This window comes from Pleurodeles waltl, chromosome 7 (genome assembly GCF_031143425.1).
Source record: "Pleurodeles waltl isolate 20211129_DDA chromosome 7, aPleWal1.hap1.20221129, whole genome shotgun sequence".
Lineage (NCBI taxonomy): Eukaryota > Metazoa > Chordata > Amphibia > Caudata > Salamandridae > Pleurodeles > Pleurodeles waltl.
In genome coordinates, this window is record NC_090446.1 from 678,429,573 (window position 1) to 678,447,533 (window position 17,961).

Here is a 17,961-nt window from a genome sequence, read left to right on the forward strand (position 1 = left end):
AAGGTATTGGTCACGCGTATATCGTGATAGGATGAAAGAGCTTGTATGCCCGGTACCTGCGACAGTGGAAGCAAGGGGGAGTAGGGGGGGGACAGTGCCTTGCCTTGTACGTATCTCTGCCAACAGTGCCTGGCCGTGTTCCATAGAGGTGAATACTTTGCTGGGTAGGGGGGTCCTGCCAGCAAAGAGGTCAGTATCGCTTGTGGTGCTGTGTGAGCAGCTATCGCTATGCTCTCCGGAATGGTCGGTTCGTTGATCCACATTTTGACCCATTGCAGTTGGGCTGCTACGTAATATAATTCTAGATTCGGCATGCCAAGCCCACCTTCTTCTTGTGGGTATTGCGTAACGGCTAGTGCTACCCTGCGCCTGTCCTTGCCCCAGAGTAAGTCAGTTAGTAGTGAGTGTATTTTGCGAAAAAACGAGCGTGGCAAGGGTATCGGAAGCGCGGTAAAGTAATATAGGAATCTCGGTAGCACTAGCATCTTGGCTATTGCCGTCCTGCCCATTGGTGATAAGGGCAGCGAGCTCCAAAATGACAGGGAGCCCCGGGTGGATCGGAGTAAACGATCTAGGTTGCCTTCACGTAGGTCTGTCAAAGAGTGGTATATCTGAACGCCCAAGTATTTGAAGGTCTGGTAAGCCCATGGTAACTGGTGACTAGGGATTGTCGTTTGCTGCTCGGTGGGTATACGAGTGAGGGGGAAAATACATGATTTAGTCCAATTGACACGTAGGCCAGAGACAAGAGCAAAAGTATCCAATATTTGCATAACCCTAGATAGAGAGGTAGAATAATTGCGTAAATATATCAGGGCATCATCTGCGTATAGGGATATTATGTGGTATGTTTTAAATTCCTGGATGCCCCATTTTTGTGCATAGCTGCGAAGCTTAATTGCCAGTGGTTCCATGGCTATTGCAAATAATAACGGAGAGAGCGGGCATCCCTGTCTAGTGCCTCTACCGATGGGGAATGCTTCCGATATTACTTGACCGGTTTTGACACGAGCTATTGGTTTGGAGTATAATGTTGCGATCCAGCTAATGAAGCCGCTCTGGAAACCGAATGCTTTAAGAGTGCGGAAGAGGTAATCCCAACCGAGCGTGTCAAATGCCTTTTCTATATCTAACGACACAGCCACCGTTTCTGGTTCTGTAGTATTATGCATGATGCGAATTAACCGTCTGATGTTTAAGAAGGTGTTCCTATCCGGGATAAATCCCGATTGGTCTGAGTGTATGAGGTGCGATAGATGAGGGAACAATCTGTTTGCCAGGATCTTCCCTAACAGTTTGCAGTCGGAGTTCAGAAGGGAGAGTGGTCTGTAGGATCTGACGTCTTGTGGGTCACGGCCTGGTTTTGGCAGGACTACTATTAATGCTTCGCGCATGGAGTCTGGTAGCTGTTTTCTATTGCGTGCTTCGTTAAACACCTCGAGCAGAGGTTGTAGAAGGTGAGTGGCTTGTGAGTTATAGTATTCTACTGGCAGGCCATCTGAGCCAGGGGTCTTGCCGCGTGCCATTTGAGAGAGAGCCAAGCGAAGTTCCTCAATGGTAATGGGACCGTTAAGTATAACTGCGCTACTGGTGATATTTGGATTTTGGGGAATCTGTGCCAATAGCTCAGTCAATTGTTGGTCTTTTGGAGGGGTAGTAGGTTGATATAAAGAACGGTAGTACATATAGAAGGCTCTGTTTATGTCCACCTGAGTGTTGACCATATCACCTGATTGTAACCTAACCGCTCCTATTGGCAGAGATTGCGACGGTTGTCGTACCAGCCATGCTAACAATCTTCCTGATCTGTCTCCTTCTGCGTGCTGTCTCATTTTAAAGTGTCTATAGTCATGCCTACCAAGTCTATCATCGGTTTCTCTGTATTTCGCCTTCAGTAGATTTAGTGTTACTGATGGGGTGTTGCTTGTTGAGGCTTCAATCTCTGCTCAATGTATTTTGGCTTCCAGCGTTAGTAGTTCCCTAGTGAGCGTTTTTTTGACCCCCCCGGAGGCTGCCAAGCATTGTCCCCTGATTACGACCTTATGGGCATCCCATTCCGTAGCGCGTGTTAGTGTTGAATTTCTGTTTAGGGAGAAATAGTCCGATAGCCAGTTAGTTATTTCAGCATTAAAGGGAGGATCAGTTAGGGCGTCTGGTTGTAGGCGCCATGTAGGGATGCGGGTATTTGTGTAGCCCCATAGCAAGGTTGCGTAGTGTGGGTTGTGGTCTGATATGGTGCGGGCTAGATAGCCGGATGTTCTTATTTTTGAGATTATGTTGGGTGATGCGAAAAACATATCTATTCTAGTGTAAATTTTGTGTACTGGTGAATAGAAAGAGTACTCGCGCAATGTAGGGTGGCCAGTTCTCCAGACTTCGCTTAACCCATTGTTAGAGGCCCATTCTGTCAAGTCGAGTGATGCACGTTTAGTTGGGGCACTGGGTAATGGGGGGATGGAGCGATCTTTTTGGGTGTCTAAGACACAATTAAAGTCGCCTCCCCATACTGCATCTACCGCAGGGTCTCCGAGCCTACTGTTGTTAAGTGACCAGAGGAATTCCCGTTGATTTACATTGGGAGTGTACATTGCTATCAATGCTATAGGGTTACCGTCTAATACACCTTCTAAGATCACGTACCGACCATTTGGGTCACTTTGAGCTTGGGACACAATATATGGGACCCCGGGGGCAATCCAGATTGCCACTCCTCGTGCATATGTTGAAAAGGCGGTGCCATATAGTTGTCCCCTCCATTTTGTTTTTATGCTTGCAAGCAGGGGTGCATCCAGATGTGTTTCTTGGAGCATGGCAATTTGTATTTGGTGTCTTCTGAGATATGCATAGATCCGTTGTCGTTTACTAATGGATGCCATGCCTCTTATATTCCATGTGAGTATTTTATAATGTGGGATATGTCGTTGATTTTGAAAAGCCATGGTGTGTATGTGGTTTTACTCGAGCGCATAGTGATTTCGCATGCCTAACGTCCCATATGTTGATGATGTACTTTGTGCCTATTGAGCTCAGCCATTTTGCCTTAGGTTTACCTAGCATGTTTTTTATGTTTACATTGTGGTAGACCATCTTGGTATTGACATTGATTAACTCATGTAACCGGGAAACGTCCCATTTGGTTTTAACAATAACTTTTACCGTAGTTAACTTTAACTGTAAGTGTGACGAGCACAAGGTTGGTGCGGAACTTGCCAACCTGCTGTAACGGTCCATATGAAGCGGGGGTGCTTTAGGTTGATGGGTGCAAGACAGCGTTGATCCCGGCCCATTTTACACTTGGTGGTGTAGCTGCTGTCCGGGAGCCACAGTCAACAAAATAATATAGCTGGGAAAGATGGTGACACAGTGGTATGTCAGAACGAAAAAAAAAAAAAAAAAAAAAAAAAAGGAATTGGGAGGGAGCTAACAGATATCGTCCGCTGTCCGTGGAGTGAGGTTGGGGCCACGGGCCGAGTCCGCAGAGTCAGAGTATGCTTCTGGTTCAGGGTCTGCTTCCGACTGCGCAGACATGGATGTTGGTGATGTCGAAGCAAAGCGCGATGTGGTTTGTAGTAGTAGTGAGCGTTCTTCACGAGACTGCTCAGGGGTAGGTCTGGTGTCTTGCTTTCTGCGGGTTCTCCGTTTATCCATTGGTGGAGGACTTTTGACTGTGGGGTTACTCGCGGATATCGGGTCAGCAAGGCCTTTTGCGTGAAGCCACGTCCACGCGTCTTCCGGAGTAGTAAAAAAGAGAGTGCGGGTGTTATCTTGTATTCTGAGTTTAGCGGGGAACAACAGGGAATATTTGATGTTATGGTCTCTTAGACGCTCTTTGACTCGATAGAATGAATTGCGCTTCTTCTGTACCTCCACCGTGAAGTCTGGATAGGCCGAAATTACGGTGCTTTCAAAGCGTATTGGGCCTGCCTTTCGGAATAGCTGTAATATGAGATCTCTGTCCCGATAGTTAAGGAGTCTTGCTATTAGGGGCCGAGGCTGAGCACCCGGTGGTAAGGGCCTACCAGGGACCCTATGGGCGCGTTCTATGGAGAAGAACTTTGGGACATTGCTCTTTAAGACTGTTTCAGTTAGCCATTGTTCGATGAACAATTCTGCGCTCGGGCCCTCGGCCCGCTCGGGAAAACCTACAAAGCGGATGTTGTTGCGGCGAGACCTGCCCTCTGCGTCTTCGGCTCTACGTTTTAGTGCTTCCACCTCCATTGTTACAGCTCCCATCCGTGATTTGAGTTCGAGTATAGATGGCGTGAGGTGTGACATGTCCTTTTCCAGTCCTGCAACCTTTTCAGCCAGCGCTTGTTGATCTGCGCGTAGCAGGTTAACATCTTCAATTACTGAGCCTATTTTTGCTTCCAAGGTAGTTTTAGTGTCTAGTATGGCTTGCAGTACTTTTTCAAATTGTATTGTATGTGTTTGTAGAGTTGCATCCATTTTTTGCAGAGCCTGGAATGTGTCAGAAGCCTCCGCAGGCGGGGGCGAAGCACCTGAGTCCATGTCTCCTGGGGGCCCACGTAGCGGCTTTGGTTTGCCCATTTGTTGGCCGTTATGTAGTATTGTTGTTGATAGCTGGATTTTATGCTGTGCTGATTGATTGGTGCTGCAATAATTTGCTGTTATTATGTTGGCACCTTGTTTAGGATGGTGCAATAAAGTTTTAGAGTGTTCAGGTCTTCGGGTGCAGTGAATGATTGGTTTAATTATTATAATAGGTACTCAGACTTTATAAATTCGGTATACGGTTTCCTTGGGTGCTGTGCAACTGTTTAAGCCTTTTGGGCAGTCGGTACTGGACAATAAATGTGTGTTGGGACAGCCTATTAATTGTGTAATGCGTGTTACACAAGGTGTTTATGTTACTTTCTTTTTTCACCTTCTTTCTCCTCTCTTACTTCCCTTCTTCCAACACATTCCACCTTTGTATATTGTTGTGGTTAGCTTGTATTGGTAAACTGCCAACTTCAATTTTACGGGCGTTTGTTTTCAAATTGCTTTGGGAGAGTTGCTATCAGCAGAAGTTTGCTTTACTGCATGCTTTTGTGTTCATTAAAGGAGAATTTCATGTCTTTGCGCTGCGACTCGCTTTGTGTCGCCGGTTAAGCGCGTTGTGTGTGTTCCTGTTTGCAGTTGTCTGAATGCTGCTTTATATCTGTACTGGCTGCCTGCAGACGAAAAGGGCACGATGTGTTCCAGCGCTTCGTTATGTATTTAGGCCCCCACGGAGCCATGGGAGTATTCCAGGATTCTTAATGGCCCCCACGGCGGCCGCCTCAAGTTCAATGATTCGCGGCAGGGAGTGGTCAGCCAACAGGGCGCTCGCGCGCCGCACCGGGGCTCCGTTCTTCCCCCCAGCAGACGCGATTTCCACGGCCCAGGGTCACGGAGCCGACGCGGTAACGCAGCTTCACGCCCGCATCCCCGACCGCAATCACGGCACGGGGTACGCGCTGATGGCTCAAGCCGGCTTTCTGTGCACGGCGCAGGAGCTACTCGGGCCGGCGCCGATTCCGTGTATGCTGCAACACTTACTGCGCGGCCGGACAGCACCGCAGGCGGACAGGTCTTCACACCGCTCCCAGCGGCTCCCGGCAGGACGCCTCGCGTAACACCGGCTCCCCACCTTGAAGGATCTTCAGCGCCTGCCTTTCCGGTATGTGCAGGCGCCTGGGAGAGGATATTTGTTTAGGGCCGGGATCGGAGCTATGGCTTATGCGTCCGACCCGGTCGCCATGTTGGACATGCCCCCCCTGCAAGGCCTATCTCTACCATAGGTTAACATGGGGACTGCCTTTAATTATCTTTTAAGTGCAGTTTCCCATTGGGAGCAGATAGTTAAGCGCATTGGATCCTGCCAGCCCCACACCACCACGATCCCACATCAGTTTTACTAATGACCAGCATGACTGCAATGCCCCCTCCCTCCCCCATGCCCTCCCCAGGCGCTCCCAGCCCCTCCTATCCGCTGCCCATAGGAGAATAATAGTAGGATTGGCTAGTATTTCACATGGACATTCAACAATGATCAGTGCAACTCAAGTAAACTTCAGTAATGTCTGTTCAGGCAGTTGCCAACAGGCTGTCCACCGGATTATGGAGCAAATAAGATTCCAACAGCCACCAAATGTCTCTAGGCCTGGAACTTGGAGGCAGATGTTCAGCATATGTTTTCAATTGGTCTTTACAGTATATTAAATCACATACCCACTCCTTGAATTTGGGTGCTCGGCCCCTACCCCATCTACATGCAATTCTTCTTTTTGCCAGTATTAGGCCAAGATCGACATATCTGCGGTACCTTGCTTCCAATTCTTCAGTGTATCTTATCAAAGCCATGAGCGGGGTGAGCGTAAGCGGCACAGAGACCATGTGGGACAATGTGGCCTCAACCGTCCCCCAGAAGCGTTGTAACCAGGGGATGTCCACACCAAATGCATGAAGCTTGCATGCTCTGTTCCACAGTGCAGACGTTAGCTGTACGGAGTCCATATCTATGCAAGTTCACCGGGATATAGTACAGCCGGTGCAGAAACTTGTAGTGGATAATGCGTAGCCTGCTACTAGAGGCAATCCTGCCTATTTGCTGGCAGCAATACAGCCACTGCTTGTCCATTAGTGGCACCTGCAATTCCTCATTCCACCCCTCCCTAGCCCTGGTTCTCAATGCCGGCTGCCCTTGTTGTACGGACCGATTTAGTAATGACACTAAGCGCCTCGGACCCTCTGATCTAAGCAGCAGATGAAATATGTTAACTATTGGAGGTTCCCAGGGAAAGTCTGGCGTGATAGCCCTAACATAATTTTTAAGGCGAATGAAAAGGAAAATATCCAGTGGAGTCTGCAGCGTGGCAGGCAGCAGCGCGTCTCGGTCTTAGAAATGACCTTCCTAATAAAGGTCTCCTCATGTACGAATACCAGCACTTGTTAACAGATTTCTGTCTGCCGTCTCACAGGCAACCGGGACAGCGGTCTGATGCCGGAAGGGCATGGCCTGGTGAGTATAAAAACTGCTCACCCCCTCTCCTTGTCAGCTTGTTCCAAGCAGCCTGTGTATAGGCCACAGTAGAATCCGGAGGTGCCAAGCTGTTCACCCCAGGTCACAGATAAGCAGAGGAAGGAGTCGGAGCCCTACTCAACAGCGAAGTGTGGCATATATGGAGGGGGATGGTACCAGTAGATCGGTGCTTAACTTGTGCTTGTTGTTTCCAGTGCGGAGCACCAGCACTTATTTTTGAGGGCCGGAGCTTATTCTTCTGCCTAAAGCATTTGCTGAGAGCAAAAGACACATATGGGAAAGACGGAGGAAGGGGAAAACGAAAAAGCTTCACGAAGGGAGAAAGTAGAAACCTGCAAGAGTGAGCTGAAGGGGCAGGGAGTGGCTTTATATGGATTGAAGAGGTCCGAGATGGCTTCAGGATTACGCCGCCTCAGTATTCCGTGTTCCCACATTTAATTGCAGTAGCCGCAGGTTTAAGAGGAGGGCTTTGAGCACCGGCACGTTTTTCTTTACAAATTAAGCACTGCAGTAGATTGCAAAATGCCCTTGTGTGCAGGCATGTTACAGTTCCATGTCTGGGGCTTCGAATCCCCCCAGATTGAATGGCTAGACAAGCTCCTCCCACCTCAATCGCAGCTGCTTACCGGCCCATGCTAGTCTAATCAACTGTGTTATGAGCATGTTAAAATAGTGACGGCTCGGTGGACATGGTATGTTAATGAATAGATAGAGCAGTTTGGGTAGGATAATCATTTTCATAAGTGAGATGCGGCCAACAAGCGACATGGGTAGGGAAATCTAGTGAGTGATACTGGATATGAAGTTTTCCAGTGCAGTGCCGTATTTTGCACGCATCACTTCAGCCCTGTCCCAGTATACTGCCATGCCCTAATACCGAAGGTCAGACTCGCTCCATTTCAGGAGTCAATCTGGTTGAAAAAGTTTTGTTTTTACCGTCAATGGAAAAGTATGTCATTTCCCCCAATTAATTTGAATTCCAGATAAACAACCGAATTGGATGAATTCCCGCAGCACCGCATTAAGGATCTCCGCAGGGTCTCTGAGATAGAGCGTAACATCATCAACATATAACAACATTAGGATGTATCTGCTAGGTGTCGGGTAGCGTCTTCACTGTGGTGTTGGTGCAACTTGGCGGCCAGGAGCTCTATCGCAAGTGCGAACAACAGGGGTGACAGAGGGCATCCCTGTCTTGTACCTGAGGTAACAAGAAACTGCGTGGATTGCATGCCATTAATTTGTACTTGTGCCGAAGGACTGGCATAGAGAAGAGCAATCCAAGTCATGAACACAGATGGGAGTCCCATACACCGCAGTTTAACCATCAGTTAGACCCACTTGAGCAAGTTAAACGCCTTTGTAACATGCAAAAAAAACAGCTGCTGCTGAGAGGTCGGATCTCATGCCAAACGTTTGGCAGTTAAGTCTGACATGGATGTTGAGGATGGTATCAACAACTTTATCAGACAGCCTAATGCTGAGGCCACAGGCTGTGTAAGGTTTGGAAAGATCAGGGAATGTACCAAAGTGTTCAATATTCAAAGCGTAGTGAGGCAGGGGTGCATTCTCGCGACCTTTCTCTTTACACCAATAGGATTGAGGCTGCTCTCACTTTAAATTCTAAGGATACCCCATATGTGGGAAATCGCCCCATGCACGTTATCCTCTACACACATGATGTAGTCCTAATGGCTAGAACTGGGAGGACTTTGCAGGGGCCGATCAATGATTATACTAACTTTATGAAAGATCTTGGCCTTCATGCCAATAAAACGCAAAACCTTTACAGTGTTTTGTGTGAAGAAGCCAACACATTGCATGAACGGTCTGAGAGTGAAGGCTACCACTTCCTTCTCCTACTTGGGTGTGCTTTTTGACAGCAAATACACGTGGACAGCTATGGTTTTAAACAGATGTGCCATCCTAGAAAAAACTATTGTGGGGCTACAGGGATTCTGTAAAATGTTAGGCTCCAAGCCGGTTAAAGAGTTGTTAAACATTTCGCCGGCTAAAGCAGTGTTGGTTGCCACATATGGGATGGGCATTTGGGGCATGGCGGACATCCAAGATATCCAGCTAATAAAAAATAGCTTTTTCAAAAAGGTTCTTGTGGTCCCACTTAGCTGTCCTAACTACATGGTACATATTGAGCTGGTTGTCCCTTACATAGCGGACAAAATCAAAGTAGCCCTCTTATTGCTCTGGCATACTATTTGGGCAAGGGAGTCTACTCCACTAAGCTGGCTCATTATTGAGGACTGCTTGAAATTGCACACGGTTGATATCATCCCCTGGCTAGCATATATGAGGGCAACGTTGGAGAAAATTGAGCTTGCAAATTTATTCTCCTCCCTGGCTTCCTGCAGTACCTGCCTGAGGGCAAAGCTGAGAGATGCGTTTGTTTCTTATATGGGGGAAATGAGGGTGAAGGCTGACAGCTCCAAGACTATGCTGTCTTTTAATAAATTGGTATCCATTCTAGAAGGTTTGCAACAATACATCTGTAATTCAAAACCTACAGCACGGCTTTGTCCCAACCAGATTTCGTTTGAATTACCTCCCCCTCATGGTTGTTTATTCCACTGGCTGTCATTTGCACTTGTCCATGTGTTGGTGTGTCACCCTAGACCAATTTGCACATCTTGTTTTTTTGCACTTTTTAAGGAACCCCAAGAAAAACTCTGATCTTGCCTCTGTTTAAATTCTGGAAGTGTAGGCCTGCCCTACTTTTCCTACCGCAACTGCACGCAATGCCCCAAACAAGATCACCCCCTCCCAAAATCTCCCCCCCTCCCCCAGAAACCCCCGCCACCACCCTTCTCTCACTCAATGGATTTTTTATTTACTTTACGACTGTGGCAGGGGGTCGTAATACTTTGAACCTATTCTAAATTGTTTAAATATTTATAATATTGATTGTATTTATTAACTGTTTCTCAACCCCCTATATTTTTTGCTCTTTCCTTTATTATTGTTAATTAATGTTATTGTTTTAATGTGGGTGTGTATTTGGTATGTTTATTTATTCTTTCAGGCAGCTGAAATACTGCGAATAAAGATTTGGGGGTTTTCTGATTTTCCAAAGTAAGGCTGTACTCCCCAGTGCCGAAAATTATCACCAGTAGGCCAATAGGAGCTCCAAAATAAATAAATCTTTGGGCAATTTAAATCTGAAGTAAATATGCATTGTACTGTTGATAATGCCAATAGCCTTAATGTTTATCACCTTAATTGTATTTTAAATACCATGTTCTTTTTTTAATTACAAAGCATTCCGACATTTTAGATTTTGGCAAAATCATCATATACACCCGAAATCTGAAGATTGTTCGCACACCAACAGAAAAGAGAGACAAGCAGATTTCAAAAAAACAAGAAGACGCAAAAGACGAGGTGCTTCTGTATGGTGCTCAAAACAACGGAGATGGGGTTGAAGGTCACAGGCCTCTGGAGGAAGCTCATGGTCAATATGAGCAAAACCGATACATAACAGTAAGTGAATAATCCCCCCCTCCTTTCTGTCTATGGTGTTAAGTGCCAATAAAGACCACAGCACAGTATAACAATCGATGAGGAGTCCATGAAAATCCCATTAAGTGTAGTGCATGAGCACAGCTTTAATTTCAACCTTTTTCTAGCAGATGTAATTCATCAAATTATTCCCATTCATTGGTGCCTTCACTATTGGAACTAGAGACACTAATAAGACGTTTTGTCTGTAAATCCCTGATACTCCCTATTCTATCTGTCAATATATAATAGTCTATCTATCTATCTATCTATCTATCTATCTATCTATCTATCTATCTATCTATCTATCTATCTATCTATCTATCTATCTATCTATCTATCTATCTATCTATTGTATTGTGTTGCTCCACTTATGTAGCACTTCGTATCACTGATGAGGCCGCAAAGTGCTCTGAATGTAAGTGGATTTTCTGAGCGGCCTTCTGGGGTGTGTAGTTGGAAAGAGGTTGCATGTGTTACATCATTGGTTCCCAACCTGTGCGCGGGGGACCCCTGGGGGTCCGCGAAGCCTCCTCAGGGGGTCCGCGGCTGCTTAAAACATTTAATAATATTAGGTCCCAGCTATCAGTAATGACTCCTCGGGGGTCCCCGTGTACCAATAATGATTCAGTGGGGGTCCCCGGGCTCCAGTATTGATAAAATGGGGGTCCACAGAAGTCAAAAGGTTGCGAGCCACTGTGTTACATCATATGTTGCAATTGTTGGGTGTGGTACATGACGTTCAAATACATGCTTCAAACACGGTTCAGCATACGTTGCATAAGCATGAAGTGTTGCAGAGTGTGAGGTTAGACATATTCATGCGTACCTATTTACCAATTGTATAGCTCATCATCTGTATCTTGTCATTATACAGAAGGGAAGAGCCAATGTTTTAATGTTCTCCAGAACTCAAAGTTGTCAGTTTTTATTTACCGAGGTATAAAGTTCCAAGGTTTTGCTGTCTGGTTGGATAAAGTGCTTCCCTTAGTTAGTTACTTTTTGAAATGTACCACAGCCAATAGAAGTGCATAGGTCTTGTTTGCCAATAGGTGAGAAAATTAAATATTTATTGTAGGAATTGTGGTGGAGTCCAAAGGATTGCTCAATGAGCAATGCACATTGCTTTAAAGGTGATTCGTCAAGCTACTGCCAGCCAGTTTAGGGAGGAGTATGTTGCCCAGGTAGATACAGGTCCATATAGGTAGAGCAAGAAACTCTTTGGCTGTTGCATTCTAGACTCTCTTTAATTTATGTGGTATTAACACAGGCACTCCAACTGCAGTCCATGGCATAGCTAAGATAGGAGAATACTAAGGTAATGGATGCTTGAACTTTTGTGGGGAGGCCGAAAATTTGTTAAAAACATCTCTTAATATGGAGACTTTGTTTGCCCACTTGATTTGATCGAGGTCTTAGTGATAAATTGGAGTCCATAATTACCATCCAGTTCCACAATTCAGGCCCTCATTACGAGCCTGGCTGTCCTAAGACGGCCAGACTTGCGGTGGCGGTTGAACCACCACCAATGCATCAGTCTGGCCTTCACATTATAACCGTGGCGAACGCGCCACAGTCGGAACACCAGCACCGCCACTTTTTCGCCAGCCAATGGCCTGGCGATGCCAGCGGTCTTAATCCGCCAGGGCAGCGCTGCCCTGGGTATTAGGAGTCCCCTCTCCTCCGGCTTTTACATAGCGGTTGCACCACCATGTAAAAGCTGGTGGAGATTGGGGGCCCCTGCAGTGCCCATGCACTTGGCATGGGCAGTGCAAAGGCCCCCATGGACAGCCCCGTCGCGCCTTTCACTGTCTGCTTAGCAGACAGTGAAAAGTGTGATGGGTACTGTTGCACCTGATGCCGGAGTCAATGTTATGGGCTGTTTCCCACTGGGCCAGCGGGCGGACACTTTGCCTACTTGTCCAGCAGGAAACTCGTAATAGGGGCTGCGGGAAGACTGCCTTATAGGAGGCATCCTGACTGTGGGAGTTTGGAGGGCAGGCTTTTCCGCCTGCCAAACTCATAATCAGGGCCTCAGTGTCTGTGATAGTGGGGCTTCTAATCTCAGAGGCCAAGTGGTTGAAAGGTGATAGTTTGCCCATTTAACATATGCTAGTATGTTGGTTTCCTTTAAGGTGGTTGGTTAAAGCTTCATGGTCAATTTCTTGTATCCACTGTCCAATGGTGCAGGAGTCAAGATCCGCAGCATTTTCAAGCTTTATGGTTATTTGCCTGTCACTGGCATAGTGCTGGAAGCTAAGGTTGAATGAGGTGATAACATCAGAAAGTGTAGTGATGTAGACACTGAACAGGAATGGAGCATTGGTTTAGATTTGTAGTGCACCATATACGTAGTTGAATGGTTCAGAGGAGAAGAGAGGAGGTGGGATGATGAGGGATCTTATGTAGAAAATTAATCCCTAAGTTGATTGCCTGCTGTATTACATCCCCTGAGATGTCCTCCCCATCTAAGAAGCCATTAATTAATTTCATTGAGCCACTACTTTGTTACCGAAGCCACAACTGTGTCACTGCCACACCATTAATTCACTCACTCCTCCTTGTTCCTAGCACTTTTATCCACTGTGGCTCGTGACATCTCACTCAACTACCATTCTGCATTTCTTACTAAAGAATACATGTTTAAACAGCCACATACTAAGCCTTCAACATTGAGTCTCCCAGCATACCCTTTCTGGCCATATGGTTGAGCATCCCGTGAATTCAGGGATGGTGCTTAGTAGCTGCCTTTTCGCACCGCAACACATGGCAGTAGGATGACAACAAAGATACATGCTGTGGAGTACCCCAAGGATCATCACTCAGCCCAACGCTTTTCAACATCTACCTGGCCCCGCAAGTGAAGATCACCAAACAATATGGGCTAAACATTGTTTCCTATGCCGACGATACCCAACTGATCCTCTTTCTGTCCGACGACCCTGTGAAGGCCAAGAGAGGTTTCCACAATGAGGTGAGAGCAGTTTCCACCTGGATGGAAGTCAGCTGCCTCAAACTCAACTCCGACAAGACAGAGATCCTTGTAATCGGCTCCACCCCTTCTGCCTGGAATGACTCCTGGTGTCCCACCGCGCTGGGAAATGCCCCTGCCCCCACAGATCACACACGCAATCTGGGCATCATCCTGGACTCCTCAATATCCATGACCCGCGAAGTCAATGCTGTCTGTTCGCCATGCGTCCACACTCTCCAAATCCTGTGAAAGATTTTCAAGTAGATCCCCTCCGACACAAGTAAGACAGTCACCCACGCACTCCTCACTAGCAAACTACTCTACGGCAAAGCACTCTATGCCGGCATCACCAAGAAACTGTAATCAAGACTACAAAGAATCCAGAATGCAGTTGCCAGACTCATCCTGGTCATCCCTCGACACGGCTACATCTCCTCCCACCTCAGAGACCTACACTGGCTTACCCTGAACAAGCACATCACATACAAACTCCTTATTCACGTTCGTCCCAGCTCACCCTCACCGCTGTTTCCAAGATCTGGAAAAGCAGACGAGGAGGAAGATCCTTCTCCTACTTCACAGCCCGGACATGGAACATGCAACATCTTTAACTCAGGCAGACAGCATCACACAAGTAGTTCAGGAAGGACCTCAAGACCTGGCTCGTCGATTGAGCAGCACACCTACAAACAGCGCCTTGAGGCCCTAAGGGTGATTAGCTTTGCTTTAGAAATGACTGACTGATTGATTGAACAAAGGGCATGTGACCAGGGTAGGTCAATGACGACACGGAGAGAAAGGGGTGTTTGAGTTCAGGTGTGCTTTATTAGATTTAGGAATATCTGGCGTGACGTATGAGTGTCTTTCTTATGCTGCTTCCTCTTCGGTTTCCTTCTACTGAGCTTCCACCTCTTCTTTGGTTTTCTCTATTGCAGGGCTCCCAGGAAGCGCATGTGGGAAAAGAACAAGATAAGATATCAGTAAGTTCCTTTTCTTTTCTTTTTTGGCTCTTTCTTTCCCTATCCTGCTTTCTTTCTTCTTTCTTGTTCTGAAGGGGTTTTCGCACTCCTTCTTTTCTAATGCATTTTCTCGGTATTTATCTTCCACTGGCACCTTTTCTGTCGTGGGTTATAGACTTCTGTTTCTGTCTTAGTTCCTATATACACTCCCTGTTGTAGTGTTTTTTTCTTGATTCTTCTCCTCTCTTACTCTTCTTGTGTTAGTTTGATATCTCTCTCTGTCTTTGGGCCCTCTGGGTTCTTTTCCTCTTTCTTTCCTTTATATCCTTCTGCCTTTTATGTTTGGTTTTGTCTTCCTTCGCAGTATTCCTGCGTCCTATCTACTGCCCTCGGGTCTCTTGCTCCTAGTTTTGTATGTGTCCTCCCTCTTCCCCCTTTTATTTTCACGAGGTTGTCTTCCCGCTCCCCCCATTCGTCCTCCCCACTCCCCCTTGGTTTCTAGTATCCTTCTCCCCACCCAACCGCCCTGGTTCCCCTTAAGTGGTCCTATGACGCACCTGAGTTTGCAACGATTCTCCTGAAGCGTGGCTGGTATTTTCGCGTTACGCCTCCTGGGCCGCCGATGTTTCTGCTACCATGTTCGAGCACTCTCCTCCTGGGTTCCGTCTTCTTTCGCTGTTCCGTCCTCCCGCGCTGCTCCTGGTCAAACCGCCGCGCCCTTCTCCGCTGTCCGCCGTCTTTTCAACTGTTCTTGTCCCCGCGCAGCAACCTCCAGGCTCCTCCTTTGATGCCGGAAGTCTTTGGGGATTCGCTATAATTTCTTGTAGAGCCGGGTTATTCCTGGCAGCGCCAGCACAAGTTGGAGTTGTGGACGGGCCGCACTGCTGGCCCGTCACAGGGCATCAATATTGTCTTTTTGCTATTGATTGATTGAACAAAGGGTATCAATATTGTCTTTTTGCTAGTGGAGAGGGTACAATCAAGTGGCAAAATGCCATTTTATTGAAGGCTTTCAAAATCCTTGGAACACAGCTGTCTGAAGTAATATTCCCTATCCTTCCAATAAACCAGATACCATTTTATATCCCTGTCTTCTTTGTCGATGGGCACCCAATGTCCTGTTTAGAAATAATTTCATCTAAAACCTCTATGGGAATCAGACTAACAACCTTTTGCTACCCATCCCATAGAAGTGGATGGGTGTTTGCATCTTGTAGGGGACTTTAATAAACCCTTTTGATGGTGTTCTTGAAATTGTGGGTATGTCCAGCCTTTAGATATATTAGTTATACGGTGACATGTATAGGGTAACCATCAATTACCCTTAGAGGTCGACACAAATCTCTGGACTTGTGAGATAACTTCCTACCAATCAACATTAACACTATCAAATCAATAAACATCACTTTCAATTTTGGAGTCAGTAATTTATACGCACCATGACGTAGGTGGCAATGAATTACCACACCAGTTTAATAAAATTCAAACATTTATTGCCCTTTAGATTAACAATGCTAAGATCACTCAAATCAAATGAAAGATCACATAATGTGAGTAGAGAAACAATACAGGCTGACCAAATCTTTGAAAGAATCTTAACCTAGACAGAATATTTATCATTAAACATTCAAGAACCACCATGCAGAATAACAACAATAACAGATGAATGATAGACACAGAATCCATTTAGTTATCACAGATTAACTAATTACAATCAAATTATATGAAACAGCTGAATTTAGATTTTGGCATCCTTAACTATTACTCAGACTCAATAAGCATGTTTGGGCTTCATGCAAAAAGAAAAGAAGAAAAACATTAATTCAGAAAACATTTGACTATGCCACTAACCAAAATTAGCGATTGGATTTTCTAAAGAAAGAAAACATATAAATTTGCAAGAAAGACAAATGCACATTTGGTTATCCCTCTTATAAATGGATCCTCAAGCACCGACGTCTTCATCAGTTGAGCATCTTCTGCCTTTACTCAAACGGGACATGAACATGGACACAGTTTAGTAATGTTTGGCCTTATTGTATCTGAACAGTTAATAGCAGAAAGCTAAGGACACAACACATCATTACACTAGCAGAGTAAAGAATAACTGCCCTGACATCATCTAAACATTGTTATATTAAAACCCTAGAAAGCAACCAGCTAAGTTTCTATTGGTCAGACTATGGGCTGTTTTAATGTTCAACTAATAACTTCTGATCCCCGTTTCAGAAATATCTTTCTTCATTTTCTGCACCAAAAATTGGCTCTATCTTCTCTGCTCCTAGTCACCAGTTTCCGCAGTAGAATACAATTGTTGCAGGCTATACATTAGCACTGAAGACTATTATTCCTGGGTACACATTACCTGATCCCAGAAAGACATACAAATGTTACAACAGAAGAACATAACTTTTCCACAGTGAGCAAGTCACACAGGATGTTTAGAGAAACATCTTTTTGCAGAGCTAACACTTTTAAAACATTGCCTCTGGAAAATTACTAAAACGTGAGGCCTTTTAAAATCAATGCTAAAACATGAAGAATAAAACATTTCATAATATTTAAATCATTAATCCTTTTAGTACATGTTAAAATTAATGTTATTTTTCAGTACATTTAATTATCATTAAACAAAATACATTTTTGCTATACATTATTTTCTCATGTTTATACATATTTTTTAATGGTGTCCACCATATCAGCTAAACGTTTTTATTTATTAACGCACAATTTCAATTAGGCCTTTTAATATATGTTATTTCACACACTATTTTAATGTTACAATTTTTATTAACAATGTTTGCACTCCAATAGCATTCACCTTAAATTTTCCTCTTCATAGAACTATTGCATCTTAAAAATCTGATCCTCACACATGTTTGCACTAAAGATAACTGTCATCCATGTTTCTTTCTCACAACTCTGGGGTGTCTACTTTTCAAGTATTCTGGCAATCACTACCATACACCTAAATAGCACATTTCTAGCAATGCCTCCAATTGTCTACCCTAAGCCATCATGTTCTAGCATAGGCCAGCATCCCAAAAGTTACATACACATCTTAATACCACCCAAACCAGTCAGGTGGCATATGGATACTGTGCCTCACAGACACGCTGCGTCATGGGTTCATGAATTAGTTATAGGTATGGTGTCTCCCACGTGGCAAAACCTAAGCCTTGTTTCTAATTCTTCCCTTCCAAGACAAAGGGGCAGCTGAGCAGGAATATATACAAAAATCTCAATCATTAGTACTCCACTTTTACTTATTTCCCCGGACACAGTCTTGTTAGCTTCCACACACTAACGAACACAAAGGGCAGCCCCATCACAAGCTCTTCAAACACCTTCCCTCAACATGGCTCACACCCACTCTTGTTCACCAGGCTGCAGAGAGCACACTTCCCCCATGGATCCAACAGAGGTGACGAGGTGTACCGTTTGCTACCCTTCCTTTCAGTTTGGCAAATGACACTTTGTTTGGCACCACA

The 17,961-nt window shown here is 45.5% G+C and overlaps 1 protein-coding gene across 1 annotated transcript in view; it reads left to right on the forward strand.

The window, feature by feature from the left end:
- GRXCR2 (glutaredoxin and cysteine rich domain containing 2) overlaps positions 1 to 17,961 on the forward strand; it is a 75,066-nt gene that overhangs the window by 51,757 nt on the left and 5,348 nt on the right. The window contains exons 2-3 of the mRNA XM_069202005.1: positions 10,298 to 10,519; positions 14,447 to 14,491. Of these exons, the coding sequence (XP_069058106.1) occupies positions 10,298 to 10,519; positions 14,447 to 14,491 (267 nt within the window). The remainder of the gene's footprint in view (positions 1 to 10,297; positions 10,520 to 14,446; positions 14,492 to 17,961) is intronic.